Raw genomic sequence first — 16369 nt, 5'->3', positions numbered from 1 at the left:
AGCTGAATTGAGAATTTGAAAGAGTATCACTTCATATTATGAATATGTCCAACTTTTTAAAACATGCTATGATAAAGCACATTAAATATTTAAGATTATGCACTTTTTGATCTTGTGATTCCTTTGTATGGGTGGTCTGTCTTTCTTTAAATCGTCACGCTGAAGAATGGGATCATCAGGATTTACAAACTTGGAGTTCATGCAGCTCTGCCGCCATTACATCTAAAGAAAACACCACAAACTAAAGACATTCAAAATTCAACCCCAATGTACTGAAATCGTAAAGCTTTTTTGTTACCGGCATTTACACTCTTTATTTTCTAATATAGAAATTACAAAGTTTTAAGGTGACAAACTTGTTTACAGTAATAAAACCCAACTACTAAGCAAACTAAAACTAAACTAAAATCTCTCAACCATTTAAGATGTGCTAAATTACCTATTTGCTTAGGCAAAATAGTAAGACCTGAGGATACTTAACCTTTAGCACACTGCAATATAAAAGAAGTCAAATAGAAGTCATGGTGTTGTTTTTTAAAAAGGTGCTTTAATATAACACGTCAGAGTCCGGAAGAAAACTTACGACAACCATGAATCAATTCAGCTTGAAATATAGTCCAAACATCAGCACTGTACAGCCTTTCCAAACTGATTTCAAACCCCAGAGTCAATCCGTGGCCCATTTAAAGTGTCTCGTATGGCTTACTGAAAAACATATCAAAGAAAATAAGGCATCATTTATCTGGATGTAACGACTTGAGATATTTAAGAAAACATGGTGTATTAAAAACAGTACTTGACAGTTCAGATGTGAATAACACAGAAAACAGAAGCAAACATAATCAACTGTGAGCAAAACCGATAGTGTTTCAATCCTGTCAGATCACCGGGAGTCTACCGTGTTCAAAGAAAAAAGGTGAAATTTGCACATGTGAAAAGTATTGTGTTTCACAATTAGAAAGGAAAGCTAGAAATCCAAAATATTAGCAGGCAAAATATCCAGCAGATTTCAAAGCGCCGACGATTGATTGAAGAGGCTGTACAGCACTTCAAGCAGAAAACAGCAGGTGTGGGCTAACATAAGCATTCGTCTCAAATACTGACAGAAGACCAGAAACGTGAGAATGGATCGCTCTCCGTCACAGAACAGGATGAAGAGAGAAAGAGAGGTAGATGATGAAAGACTGGAGAAAAAAAAAAGAACAACGTGAGGTGACCAAACTGTGACCGAACGTGGTGGACTCTGGGCTGAGAGAGAGAGAGAGAGAGAGAGAGAGAGAGAGAGGTTATTGCCTGTTCAGCAGCGGGACATCCCGCCACTGCTACTCTCATCTTAGGCACTGCGGTGATGGAGAGTCTGCACAGCTTTCGCAAAACACTTTCAAACCCCCTCAGAATCTCACTGGGAGAAAAGGGCTCTGCTTAGCTCCTCAGGAGAGGACAAGAACAAACCCTTTAAGGTCCTACTGTGTCTGTTCTGCCTTTGGACGATGCTCTGGCACGAGCAGCACAGTGCTCTAGTCCCTGGGCTGGTACTGGTGGTACCCTACAGGGAGGTCTTTTGTAGTGTAGTAAACCGTGGTAGCAGCAGCAGGGTATGGTGTAAAAAGTTAAAACTAATTAAAAACGTAAAGATGGACCTGTATCAATTCTCAATAACTCACGACTCAAACAGAAAAGAATTAAAAATGATAAAAGGGATACATTTGCAATTGTGCATCTTGGTTTCCATAAAGGACACTTCCCCTTAAAAATACTACCTGGGGGGAACAACTGCAGTGAGTGTCTACGCTACTTCACCAAAGGCATTTAGATCAACGTAAAGTTTCAAAAAAGACAAGCGGCTAAAATTCGATGTTGTCAACCGGCCAACAGTTTTTGAAATGTTCAAACATTTGTCTCTGGCACCAATATTAGTTTCAGGCCTGTTTGCTGAACACAAATGTAATTCAGCCTCAGATTGCGAGACAAATATTAGCGATTGGCACGATACAATATTCAGTTTAAGATTGTTTCTTCTAGGTTAGTTGGCAAAAGAGGCTGTGGCATAGGAGACGAGTAACCCAACAAGTGCAAATGCATTCCTTTGCGCTTAGAAAAACAAACTAAACATATACAAGTCTAGATAATAGTCTGTCTATATAATGGCACAAGCTAAAGCAAAATAAAAGGAGCACAAGAAGAACAAAGATGGAGACGTGTACCCAGCTTTACATAATTAAAAATCTCTGGCCTCTTTAACAGTGCTTTTATAAAAAAGAGTCCGACCTGCCTCCGTTTTAAAGCATATAATTCTTGTAAAGATTAGGTTCTCTGGAAATATGTTGTGTACAAAATGTTAATTTCCCCCGTAAAAATGACATTCAAAAAAGGCACTTTGTTGGGTTGGAGAGGAAACCCCACAGTCCTTTAACCCTACGGATTTCTACCTGCATAGCAACACCTCAGAGAATGGTTATGACTTGGGATATTTCATTTCAAAAAAGGGAAAGAAAAAGCGGTTGTTGATTTTTTTGGTTTATCATAAGCACTTTTCAAAAGAGAAATATTTGAGTGTCCATTAAATGCAAAGTGCAAAGTCTGTTTATGTCCTGGTGGTATGGGTGAGGTGAGGACTGCAGGCTGGAGGAGAGAGGCGCTGGGAGCCGAAGCACTGCGGCTCAGACTGCTACCTGCCCCTCAGGTTCTGCAGCACACCGTACACATCCTCCTCTTTGCTCAGTCCCTCAAAGAAAGGAAGCAGGTCCAGGAGCTCCGTGTCATTCATGTCATCAAACCACGACAGCACGGGAACCTTCACAAGACAAACACACACACAGTTATGACCTGAAATTATATTAGCTGGTTATAAGACAATCTCATTCATGTTCTCAAATGTCACTGGTCCCCAATATTGCTGTATTTTGTCACACTGTGCAGCACTTTCACTATCAGTGTGATGAAAAGAAAAAATGTTGCCAGAGTGTAGTTGTACTGGTTTAGGGAATGGAATATCCAAATTACAAGATTATAAAATTATTTAATTTTTTTTATATATATTTATATAATTGAAGTAATGTTTCATCATTTTTGTATTTGAAAGTTGAGTTTTTTTTATTTGTGGCATAAATGCAATCTAAAAATGGACCTCGATTACATATGAAATACTTAAATTGAAAAATGATCCTTATTTTGCAATTTCTTCACTTATTAGTAGTCAGCTTTTTCTAAAATATCAATGATTCTCATAATGTGTGCAGTCTGGTGTACACTAAAGGTACTCTATGTAACTTTTGCCAATTTTGTGCCAAACTGTGGAAGATCATTGTTTTGGTTGTGATTTTTCTCTGCAGATTAAAGGGGTACTCCACCCAAAAATTTACATTTTGTCAAATCACTTACCCCTCGTCTTCAGAACACAATTTAAGATGTTTTGGATGAAAACTGGGAGGCTTGTGTCATAACGTTACGGTTGAACCACTGATGGCAGGCAGATAGACTATTCTGACGATGTCTTTCATATTTTTCTGGAGCTTGACAGTGTAATTTACTTGGCAGTCAATGGGACAGTCACAAGCCTCCCGGTTTTCATCCAAAATATCTTAAAATGTGTTGTGAAGACGAATGAAGCTTTTACAGGTTTGTAACAACATGGGGGTGAGTGGTTAATGATAAGCTTTTCATTTTGGGGTGGAGTATCCCTTTAATGCAGTTTGTGAATATGGTTAAGACATGGTTTTTTTTATCATTAATAACATTTTTTAAATATCAAAAAACAATGTAGCTTTAACTAAACATTGTCATATGAACAGTCAGTTTAACCATGAAAAAAAACACTTATTTTAAACTGTTTGATTCACTAAAAAGAATCATTTGGGAGACTACATTGGCTCTATATGGTTGTGATTCGCTAAAAGAAACTGACTCATAAGAGTCAACCATGACTCTGAATTCCATAGTTGTTTTTTGTTTTTTTACCCAACACTACTACACACAAGAGTAACCAAACTACGTTTTGGTTTAGAGTTTCATCAGTAATCAAAACTCACAGCATTTTCAGGATGGAAAATGTAGGAAGCAGGGGAGTTGTCCACAATGATGACGTTCCTGAGCTCTCTCCCGAGCCGACTAAGGTCTTTGACGTAGTTCCCTCTGTGGAAAACGCAAGATTCCCGGAAAAGTCGCGCCCGAAACACACCCCACTGGTCCAGCAGATCAGCAACCGGGTCAGCATACTGAAGCACACACAGATACAACAGACACTTACAAACAAGCTAAATGAGGATCTTCAGGCTACTCATGCACCGATTAAACAGTCGAGTCACTGTAGAATCATCCAGCTGCTCCCTGCAACAAATACAATTATAAAACGGAGAAAAAGCAAGCTACTAGGGCAACGTAACACTATTTCCATGTCTATGCAAATGAAAAGGTCTACAAAGAGGACTGCAAGGAAACCTCAGTCAGATATGTGCCTCTCAGTAAGAAAGCTTGGTATTAAAGCCAATGAGCCATTATGTTCTCGATATAACAGACACGGAAGCAACCAAGACATGTGATCTAAACTACAGTGGGCCGCATACATTCTCAACAGCTGTTGTGCCACTAACATCTACGGGAAGAACAAAACACATCGGAGACATCAGCTACAGATACAGCGACAAATGAAACTTCACAGCGTACTGTAAAAGCGGCCAAACTGAAACAATGTGAGCTTTCAAAGGTGAAGGCAGCAGCGACTGCAACTACTGGTACACGGCACGCATTCTGGAAGAGTCACAGTGGCCATAGAGACACTTACCCATGCATTAGCGGCTAAAACAAACGCAGGCCACACAGAGATAGAGAGGGGGGTCAGAAGTGTGCATCACAGGATTTTCTCCCTTTATTAACATTTAGACTGTTTCAGCCAGTGAGGTTTTGTGCACGGAGTTACGAGACGCTGAGTCTTTTGACATGTTTGTCGACATTTAACGAGTCAGTGTCACAGTGTGGTGGACAAACCTTGGCTAGACTGGCTGTGAAAAGCACACATTCAAACAGCTCGCCCATTTTCTGCAGGAACTCGTCCACGTGAGGTCTTTTGAGCACATACACCTACGAGGGGAGATATTGTGATACACAGAGCCATTTGAGTCAGTTTAAATGATAAAGTGCTCAATGCATATAATATAAAAAGTTATTAAAAAAAGTATTATATAAAATAGAATATACTGTATAATACAATAATGTGATGTCTGAACAATTGAAGTCCATTTTAACTGATAATAAATGTTGATAACACAAATAATAAATATTTTATAAAAATATAAAATAATACAGTACTAAGCAATTTAAGTCAAATTAAATCCTGGTACATTTTTATAATACATCAAATATTTACTAAACAAAATAACACAGAAAACATGGTGAAACACAGCTATTTGCAATTAAATAGGTAAGGATTTTTAAATATATTCCTAACAAATATTTATAATATAAAACAATGGTTTTATTATATATATATATATATATATATATATATATATATATATATATATATATATATATATATATATATATATATATATATATATATATATATATATATGCTATAAAATATAATACAATAATACAAGTCATGTTGTTCCTCAATCTGAATGTTCAAACACTAAGCAGGCACAAATCAAGCACAGATGATTTGCATCAGCTCCATGAAGACAAACGGCTGCCACCTAGTGCAAGTAATCATGAATAGGCCTCCCAGGACAGCCAGCCTATCCTGGATTACTTGAACAAGGGTACAGCCACGCAGCCATGTTCAGCCCTCCATCTGATGAAGCCGACACTGACATAAAACCCATAAATGGCTTCATAACTACTACAGAATACACTAGAGCATTTATAATTGAGCAGACGTTCACATCTTCAGCAATCTGATGTCACAGTAATATGAAACCTGTGCATGTTTCCATCATTACTGTACCTGATGCACTGTACCATCGATCTCCACTGGGACGATGAAATCAGCGTTGCTAATGGGCTGTGAAAAAGAAACAAATGTTATGACAAGCAAGCCAACTAAACCCACCCAAACTTTCACATGCTTTCTAAAAAAATCCATGCAATAAAGTATGCATTAAATTAAAGACTAAACACTTATCTTCTTGCAGGCATGCACTTGCTATTTCATGTGGTCATCAACAGACTTTTGTTTTGAGCATGAACTCAATCTTTTCAAATACAGAATGTTTAAATACCTAGAATAAACCATATCAGGTTGCATTTGATTAAGAATCCATTCATTTTAAAATTCTTGCACTACTCAGCCAGTTTTATCTAACAGTTTTAGTGACATTACCTATTAAACATTATTCCAAACAACTTCTACATGACAGTTGCTAACATCCATTTTCTGTGAATCGTAACTTCTCTCATGCTTTGTCTTTCTTAGAAATAAAATAAATCCTCGAGTGAGCTTGTCACTTCTACTATCTTAAAATATTACATAACAATAAACGAACAATAGCTGATAAACATGACGACTGCAATCAGAGATTATTGATGTGTGATGAGCTATATTTAGTTATATTCTGCATAAGCAAAATGAAAGTGCAGTGATGAACAGCAGAGGGCGCCCGTGCTCCAACAACACAAACCTGCCTCATCAAATATTAATAATCAAGTGTGAGAGAAGTTTGAGAACTGCACACTTCAAAAATGATGCACTTCAAGGCAAATTTAGCCAACAGAGCCTGACATATAAAATAGTCCGAAAAATCTTTCTACAACAAACAAACCACCCCATACCAGTATTATTGTAGTAACACTGATACTATTATATTTTTATTAATAATTTGATTACGTTTTTACTTTTATAGTTTGGATTTTAATTTAGTAATTTTGTTGTGTGTTTGTCATTTTTAGTAGTTTTCGTTTTTTTTTAAGTCCATATAGTTTTTTTAAAACTGTATTTCTGTTTTAATGTTTGAACTGAAGGTAAATAAAATGAGAAATTCTGCCTTGGCAACAAGCTGAAATGAAAGTTTATTTTATTTCAATGAACAAAAACAGTTTTTCATGGTTTTCAGTTTAGTTTCAGTTTCATTTAACTAAAAACCCTGCCCCACAGCAAATGTCCGAGCTTCATTCACAGATCAAAATGCTGAGAAGCACAATACTGAGTTTCACAATTAGTGTTGCTCTTCAACCCTCCTCCTACTAGCAGCAGAGATAAACGAGCCCTGACCGAACCATCACCAAGCATCACAGGAAGCTCTGCCCGGATGCACATATATCCCTGACACAAAATAGGTCACAGTGGGTCAGGGTCACTGAGCAAATTACAGATAGAAGTCACAGTTACATTACATCTGTAGTCCATCCCTGGTTGTTTTCGTTTGGGAAATACCTGAAAAAGATCTGAACTAGTTTCTACAGACAATAGTTTATGAATTACCTTAAACGAGCTGTGCACCAGAGTCTCATCCAAGTCTATTACCACACACTTCTTCCCAAAGTCGTTTATGTTAACTTCAGGGAGGAGGTACTTCTCTGGAGGCTGTGAAAATGTAAAACAGAGAGAGTGAACATGATGAACATGGAGTAACTTCAGTGTAATGAGTGAGAAATGAGGCATGAGGGGTTAAACTGTGACGTGTGAAGACTGTTATCAAGCAAAATGAGCTGAAAGACGGGGAAAAACAGCACGATTCCCAATCATTTACACATTTCCTCTAGAAATTTTAAGGGAAAGCTTCTGGCATTTTAGGAAGTGTGTTTCCTGAGCTGCACAGATGAGGCTCACACAGCAACATCCCAGCTCTTCTGAGCGGAAGTGGAAAGGATTACAGCCGTGCGTGGGGATTAAAAGGCTTTTCACACATGTATCCGAGATGCAGGATGGGTAAGGTTAGAGAGTGAGAGAGTGACTTCAGCACTGGCTGCCTTTATGAAATCTCATCACTTTATTCATAAGCTGTGCGTGAATGGGTCCCTCTCTTGATCACTGCACCGTCTCAATACAAGCAGAGGCAATCTTGTTATAGAGGGAGGCAGTTTGCCTAATCTAAATCCCTGTCTCTTTAATTAAATGAATCAAGCTTAAGAGGAACCGCTGGAGTGCAGTCATGATCCTGGTCCGAACTGCTGAATGAATGCAAAAAGACACTAGAACACTTACAGTTCGGCTCGACGTGAATTCCTAGTCAGCACACAAAAGGCAGATCAGTAAATCAGAATATTCATTGTGGGGATAGGGGGATTGCTCCTAAAATCTCATGGCAAAATCATTAAGGGACAGCTCAGGAGATCTGACCTTCCCAACTGGACTTAAACAGTCATAGTGAGCCTACCACTGAGATTAACAACCGAACAAACACACTAATGATGATCAATTAAAGACTGAGCCTTTTGAATGGAGACGTGAGTCTCCCTAATATTGTAAAAGAAAAAGCTACAAGAAGCCATTTGTAGGTTGATTTCCAATCAATTTAATAATAAGGTTGATTTAATAATAAGGCAGGCCTAGTTGACAGATTTTTGTACACTACCTTCAAACGTTTGGGGTCGGTAAGATTTTATAAATGATTTATAAGATTTTATACATTTTATAAATGTCTCTCAACCTCACCAAGGCTGCTTATTTGATCAAAAATACAGTAAACACTAATATTGTGGAAAAAAATGTACAACTGTTTTCTATTTGAATATATTTTAAAATGTAATTTATTCTGCAGAATTTTCAGCAGCCATTGTTTTTTATTTTTCAGGATTCTTTAATGAACAGAAAGTTAAAAAAAACAAAATAATAATAATTTATTTAAAATTGAAATATTTGTGTATCTAAATACTGTCACTTTTGATCAATTTAATGCATCTTTACAGGATAAAAGTATAAATGTCTCGTGTACTTTTTGTACTTTTTTTTCTTTTCTTTTTTTTTTATCTTACTGACCTCCAAAATGTTTAACTTTTGTTGAAAATTAGGAGGCAGCTTTGTTGAATTCTTCATAACATCAGTAACATTATTTTAAACAATGAACCAACCGGTAATATTTTGCATCGTATGGCATAGTTTTCCAACAAACATGTTTTATGAATTTATTTCGCTACATTTTCAGCTGGTTTCAAAGTTTTATTCTGAAATTTTTTATGAAAAAAAAATAAAATAAAATAAAATTGTGAAGAGGAAACTGAAATTAATGAAAATATAATTATTTCAAACAAATATAAAATGGATTGCTAAAAATGGGCAAGTGAAAATATTGACAGGGCAAGATTAAATATAAAACGTACCATTGTAAATACTTTAATGCTAATGCTGAAAAATTTTCCCAGCCCCTTTAAACAGCCTAGAATACAGTGGAAAAACATACTCCCAATAGTTTAAAAGGAGTAGGGTGGGCATAGCCAACACATGTTGCTAAATCCCATAACTGTGTGGAAAAACAGAGCATGCAAGCATCCTTCAGGCATCCTTCAGGCAAAGTGCATCTCTGTCCACAGGGCCGCTTCAAAAGTCGATTCGAGTGTACAGTGGTGCAGCGCTGCATGCAGCATGCGAAGGCACACAGACAGATGTCACGAGTGGAGTGGATTCATACATACACTGGGGATAGGGATGACCTCAACCTGGTCACACTGGGACACAAAGAGATGAAGACAGACGAAACAAACAGGAGAAGAAATGAGGTGCTAAACCACAAGACAAATGGATAATAATTCAGAAAATGTGATACAGTCTGCACAGAAAGAGAGAGAGAGAGCTGTGATGACTTCTGTTTAACATCAGCAAACCACACAGGACACCTCGAATAGAGTGTCGGAATCAATACGCATCTGACTGACTGTAATCACTCCCCGTGTAAAGAGGATGTTTGGGCGTCTCACCTTTGGTGGAGCTCCGTTCTCTTCCACAGGTGGGGGCAGAGGGCTGCTGCTGTTGTTGGGGGTGGTGGGGGGCTCGGCATCGTAGCTTCTCAGGCAGCAGAACAATGAGCTGAAGATGCTGCGAGTCCTCTTCTTCTTCAGACTGCTGTTAGACAGCGAAACTGACGAAAGAGCGGGCAGAGAGAACGGTTTAAACGTATGACTACAATAATAATTCACTAGTCACTAATAACTCACTATTGGCAACACTGGTGCATTAGCAGCTTGTTCATTTCAGGTTGTCATTTATAATAAATTCATGTCATTTACATGAGTTAACTTTTTACTGTACATTAATGATTAAATTTCAAATATTTACAATAATACCACTAGTTACTGGACAATCAAAGATTTTTTATTTTATTCTGAACGACACACTGCTAAATAAACTCTTTAAACATTTGTTATATTGTGAATTATTATTGCAGGTTGAAATAATGTTTGTTTTTTTAACATTTTTAAATGCATTTTATAAATGTTCAGTATTCTGACGATGTCTTTCATACTTTTCTGGAGCTTGACAGTGTAATTTACTTGGCAGTCAATGGGACAGTCACAAGCCTACCGGTTTTCATCCAAAATATCTTAAATTGTGTTCCGAAGATGAACTAAGCTTTCACAGGTTTGGAACCACGTGGGGGTAAGTGATTAATGACTAAATTTTCCAATTTTGGCGTGGAGTATCCCTTTAGGATGCTTGGTGGTGGGAACGTCCAAAAACCCTTTAGAGAAATGGCTTTTTCCCAGTGCAGGATATCACATGGGATCTTCAATTAAACGTTTAGATTACTACTACTGATTATGGACTGGCTTTACACCAAAACATGGCACATAATGAGGGGACATCAAAGACCCTCACAGTTCTCCTCTCCTCATTCACACACTAATAATAATCTGCCTTCATTCCAGCGCCACAGCGGAGGCTCTAAATGTTAACACTGAGGTCACCAGCAAGTAAAGGCCCTTTAAAAATAGTGACAAGCAGGAAAAATAAATGAAACTAGACCCCACTCGCTTACAAACCCCACCCCATCCCCTTTAGGCTCTTAAACCCCCGTCCCTCCACTCATTGGCTGCCGACTCCAGAACCATTTTAAGGGACAGAGGCTATTTTCCCTCGTTCCTGAAGCTTCAGTGACGACTTCAGAAGCATAGCTGATCGGGAGAGGGGGGAATTTTAAGGGAGAGAGGGAAGAGGAGAGGAAGAGCTAAGAAAATGAACAGCCTATGAGAGCCGTGCCTTCCTCTCCCGCCCCTTTAGCCATCTCAAAGCTTCAGCCGAACATCTCATGCATTCCTTCTCAAAACCTCAAAAACTCTGCAATACTTTACACCCCCATTAAGTATGAAATCGAATGCCTTATCAAATGCATCATAAATTAAGGCAACTGGAAAGACTCTGCTGACATTTACCAAACGGACTTTCAATATTCCTGATGGAGAAAGCAGCTTCTAAATATGCATTATGAGGTGTTATCTTGAGTAGATCATTTTTTCATAAGTGGCAGGACAGCAGCGTGGCTTCACTCAATAATACTGTAGGAGTTTACCTGTTTAGCATCATGCTTTGAGGTGTAAAAACATATCTTGAAATCAAGGTCTACTTATACACTAAGATTGAGACATTGAGAGACATTGATCACTGTGGCGGACTTCCTCAGATACCATCAGAGCTGAAGGCATGAGAAGCAGCAGCTACCTTAAAAAAAATATAAATGATAATAATAATAATTACTACTGGCTTAATATTAATGTATCTAATCTACATGTTGGAAAGACTCATTAAAGGCTTTCTAGACGGATGCCTGGTCTGGATGAGATCAAAGCAGTATATGTGAGTCGCAAAAGGCATTTAAAGTGTTGCCTAATAGGCCATCAAGAGCACAAGTACAATTTTAGATGGTTCAACTTAATTCTGTGCTGTTTTGAGAGGGCAGCTGTTGAAGAGCTTCTCTACTCAGCCACCCAGAGGTCAAAGGTAAAGCCCTGGAAGTGCTCAATCCAAATGCCTGCTGTCACAGAGCCGGACATCCTCTGACGGGCAGCCAAAAGCAGCCCAGCAAAACAGCCTTCATAGCTGCATATCTCTGCAGTAGAGACATATGAACTCTTTTTTTTTTTTTTTGTCAATCTTCATATAAAATATTTATATTTTATTTAAGGTGATACACTATAGGCACACCTCAATTTATTTATTTTGTATTTTTTTTTTAAATGCACAAGGGCTATTTTACTTTCATATGATTTTTTTTTTTTTTTTTTTTTTTTGGAAACGACTAATGGAAAGGAAACAGTGTTTACAGTGTTTTAGGGGTGGGCGATATCTCGATATTTAAAATATATCGAGATATTTTTTAAACACGATATGGATTTTAACATATCGTATACATTGATATATTGTTTATATTTAATTATAATATAATAATATCTGATTCCGCCACTTTGCTTGTTTTGCTTCTCTGTGCTGTGCTCGCCCCCCGCCTCCTTGATTTTGTCCCCCCCCTCGCGTTGAACATGGCGTCGTCCGCAACCAGCCCGGAGGCTGCAGAACTAGAATTAAAAAATGGAGATACATCGGTTTTTAGGCGTCGGGCGAACAGCAGGCAGATGACTACTGTAAGGTCCTATGATTTCCGCGATGCAGAAAACGCGGAGGGAATCGCGGAATCCAGTCATAAAAACAGAATTTACAGTTTTACGTGGAATGTCACGGAATTTGTCAAATTTTAAATGAATTACCAAAGTAGGTCATTGCACTTCCATCAAATCGCGATATGGACTAATATCTACAAATATTAAGCCGGAAAAGTCTATTTAAATATGCGTGTCTGTGTTAATGAATGGAGCAGAAGCGCTTCTTCGTTTTATTACACACCCTGAAGCGCTCGTGACGCTCCGGTGATTTCAGCTTCTGTCCTCTCATTAAATAAAGACGTGAACACATGAAGAACATCTCCAGAACTGCACTGAGACTCACTTCATGAGCATCTGGCCATTTGATTTGAGTAAATCTAGCGTCATATCACATCATAGACTGTAGTATCACATGCACAGAACTGTAAAGGTAAACCCGTCAAAATAAAAGTATTTGCCAGAAATCTATTACTAGCCTATTGTTCAGCAGAATGTAGAAAGACTACTACTATTAAAATGAAACGAACATAATTTAAGGAATAATCACACAACATTTCTTCCATGTATTATTTTTAATAGTGAATCCCCTTTGTTTACCCAAAAAATAAAGTTTGCTTAATTTTCAATAATTAAAAGATAAATTAAATGAATGTTTTATGTCTTCATTTGATAACCAGAAAAAATTGAATACACAGAATTTCAGAGGGGAAAAAACATTTCACATAAGGCTATTTTAAATGTAACAAATTAAGTTGTTTTTATGCATTTAAATAATTACACTTGCTTAAACACAGAATTAGGTAACAATAAAACATATGGTGAAGAAAAAAATAAAACATTTCATAGGGCCCTAAACATGTAATATTTTGTTTTTACAGTAGTTTTTGGGGGGTTATTTTCCCTGTATAGATAGAGATATATATCGTATATCGAGATATAGCAAAATATATCGAGATATATTTTTTGCTCCATATCGCCCAGCCCTACAGTGTTTATTTAATAAAAGGGGCTCAGTAGATATCAATTGCATATGTTTAAAGGTCATTTTCTCAAAATTAGTTTCTCGTGCACTGAGCCAGAAAACTTTAGTTTCCCTTTAGTTATACCCAGTTTCATTCCTATCATCTATAAGTGTACGATTTTTACAAAGGGGTTTGTCCCTATATCATTTGCCTAATTTATATAACAATTAATGTCTAAACATGGCGAAAATGTCTTTTTTAATCATATTGTTGACAGTATTTTCTGAATTAGGGAGTGATAAAAAAAAAGATATTCAAACTCAACTCTGTAAAATTCTTTGACTCTGACATGTCAACAAATGAAACAAGAATTTTTTTACCTGGCTTTATCCAGGGTTTCAGATTTATTTTCAGAATTATTTAGCAAATTAGTGCCAACATAATTTCATTGCCTCATTTGCACACTTATACATTTAAATGACATTTCTGAAAATGTGTGCCCTGTTCACCTGTGGTGTCTTGCTGTAAAATGCATGAAAATGTTTGTTTACCCCCTGACAACCTGAAGCATCACACCACTGACTTGCCTGCTGATCAAGAAAAATGTAGGCAAGGCAACTGAATGGCATCCCTACTTGATTCCTGTTGCTGGCTTGGCTGAAAGAACAACAAATCAACCACTTCTTAAAATCCAACTAAAAGTGCCCTTTAAAACACTCTACTTGTGCAATTCTTACTGAGTACTCCTGCCTTGAGACAGAAAGAAACATATTTGTGTTGCTCTCCCTGCACATCACGGGCGACGCTGACAGAGCCCAAACTTTCAGTCTCCAGCAGTTTACATTGCGCCTTTACCGCCACTCCGTTATATAAACACATAGTTCTGCTTCAACAATAACACACAGTCATATAAAAGCATATTAAAAGTCATAAAAAATTGCCAAATTCTTGCTTCTGTTAGTACAAACGGTAAGGAAATGCCTGAAATGTTTCTTGTCCGCGGACTGAGGCTCGCAGCCCGCTCGTTTAAAATGGTGGGTAAAGCTAACAAAACGCGCTGCAGCGAGCAACTTCAACACACGAAAACACCTCTCACCTTTCTCAGCATTTGACGAGAGTATCTCCTCCTCCTTGGGGTTCGTCACCTGCGTTATTATGGACGTGCTGTCCATGGAAACGAGATGTTAGCTCCTTTTTCCAGCGAGTTGTGGCCGTGTCCGTGTTTGAGGTTGTGCTAACAGCTAGTCGAGTTAATGGCAGATCTCCAGCCAGCAGCAGACTGCTGTCGCTCAGGCTAGCGTGGGCGAACGGACGGCACCCGACCACTAATCTTTGCGTTTTGTTGCATTAAAATAGGCGTCGCGGACACACATTTGATCAATCAGCCCGTACTGATGCGCATAACAAAAATCAATTGCGCCAGCGCCAAATGGCTAAACAAGTAGTTGGAGGCTGGATTGCTAATATAAGATAGCGTTAGCGAGCTGACCATGAAGCCTCAAAATTTAGGCTGAATAAATGACCTGTGCGATTGGGTTTAAACTCCTGGAGCTATAACGTTAGCGGAGAACGCCGACATCTGTGCGTTTAAGCGAGCGTCAAAAACTGCCGTGTTTTCCCGTGTTTTGCGATGTCTGCTTCCAATATGGAGACGGCGACTGTTTGATATTCACGAGATAGAGCTGAGGAACAGCAGGAGGAGGTATTTTCTGGGAACCCCCTCCCTCATATTAAAAATAAAAGCACGGCCAGCGAGGCGCGCGCAGTCGCCCAACGGCAGAGTCCGAACAAAGTTAACGCGCTCAAATGTGGAGTTGCGACATTCATTCATCATAAGTCAAAAAAATAAAAAAATACACAAAACCTTTAGTCTGGTTTATAGTTTTCAGCTCTGCTTCGTAATCATAAGAATGAAATGGAAAAATACAATAAGAGAGGAATAAGAGTGAGATTTAGAGACTCATGGAAGTAGCTCTCTACTGTCTATATTGACCAGCTTTAATATGTGAATAAATAGTGGAATTCTGTTATTTACAGTAAATAAATTTATATAGAATGTAAATAGGCATCAGCATCGCACCGTGAAACTTTTGCTAGAGCTTGTAGGCTCTTATAAAGTTGGCAGAGGGCTACATTTCTGTCTGTGAGGTTTAAAGGTGCTGTATGTAATTTTTTGACTGTTCCAAAGCATAAAAACAAGATCACATACTCGTTTCACTGAAAAACAATGCCAGTTATTCTACTTTTAAAAATGTGCATTCCGTGTTTGTGTGATTCTGCCCACTGCCAGTTTACCCTAAAGTATTTCGACACCCCAGGTTGCCAGAGAGCGGAAAACATTGTATCACAGCCATAGAAGCGAGCAAACTGGGGTCAGTGATCGCAGATTCTACCCGACCTAAAAAGCCTCGGCATCCATCTAAAAAGCTCTAAAGGTTGATGATACACAGGGCAACTTTTTGAGCAATGTTGTTGGTGGGTGATACATATGCCCTTTACGAGGAACACAACATTACGTGTTAAGACCACAGTTTTTAAGACCCATTCACACCAAGAATGAAAACTATAAAGATAATGAAATTAGCATCCACACCAGCTAATGATATTGTCTGTTTATTCTAAGTGCCAGTGGTCGATTTGTAAAAGCTTTCGGGGGGATGTATGGTCAATTTTCTATGGATGGGGGGGGGGGGGGGGGGGTCCCTTGGGTAATAATTTTACACAATGATTTCACAATTTGTCTAAAAAAGTTTTTATTTAATGAAAAGTCAACTATTACTTTTAAGCTTTATTTTCCTTATGGGGCGTGAAATGGAGGAATTTGGTTCAGTGCTGCTAATTAAACAGTATTTTGATGAATGTGTTTTTGTGCTGGCACCTTGGCT

At 38.1% G+C, this 16369-nt stretch overlaps 1 protein-coding gene across 2 annotated transcripts; it reads right to left on the bottom strand.

Annotated features, from left to right (window-relative positions):
* Nucleotides 1–527: 527 nt before the first annotated feature.
* LOC132155007 (CTD small phosphatase-like protein) lies at nt 528–15227 on the bottom strand. 2 transcript variants are annotated; one of them, XM_059563770.1, is made up of 8 exons: nt 14581–15227; nt 9850–10010; nt 9568–9600; nt 7418–7519; nt 5945–6001; nt 4984–5076; nt 4029–4214; nt 528–2794 (listed from the first exon to the last, which is right to left on the bottom strand). In XM_059563770.1, exons 1-8 carry the CDS (start codon nt 14654–14656, stop codon nt 2669–2671), a joined length of 834 nt encoding a protein of 277 aa, XP_059419753.1. In that variant the 5' UTR covers nt 14657–15227; the 3' UTR covers nt 528–2668. The 2 variants fall into 2 exon arrangements, with proteins under 2 accessions (XP_059419753.1, XP_059419754.1); XM_059563771.1 differs by lacking the exon at nt 9568–9600 and having other exon boundaries at nt 14581–15225.
* Between the last annotated feature and the right edge of the window lie 1142 nt (nt 15228–16369).

The sequence above is a fragment of the Carassius carassius genome, chromosome 12 (assembly GCF_963082965.1).
Source record: "Carassius carassius chromosome 12, fCarCar2.1, whole genome shotgun sequence".
NCBI lineage: Eukaryota > Metazoa > Chordata > Actinopteri > Cypriniformes > Cyprinidae > Carassius > Carassius carassius.
The sequence above is the reverse complement of the archived record's forward strand: the minus strand, read 5'-3'. Positions and strand labels throughout refer to the sequence as shown.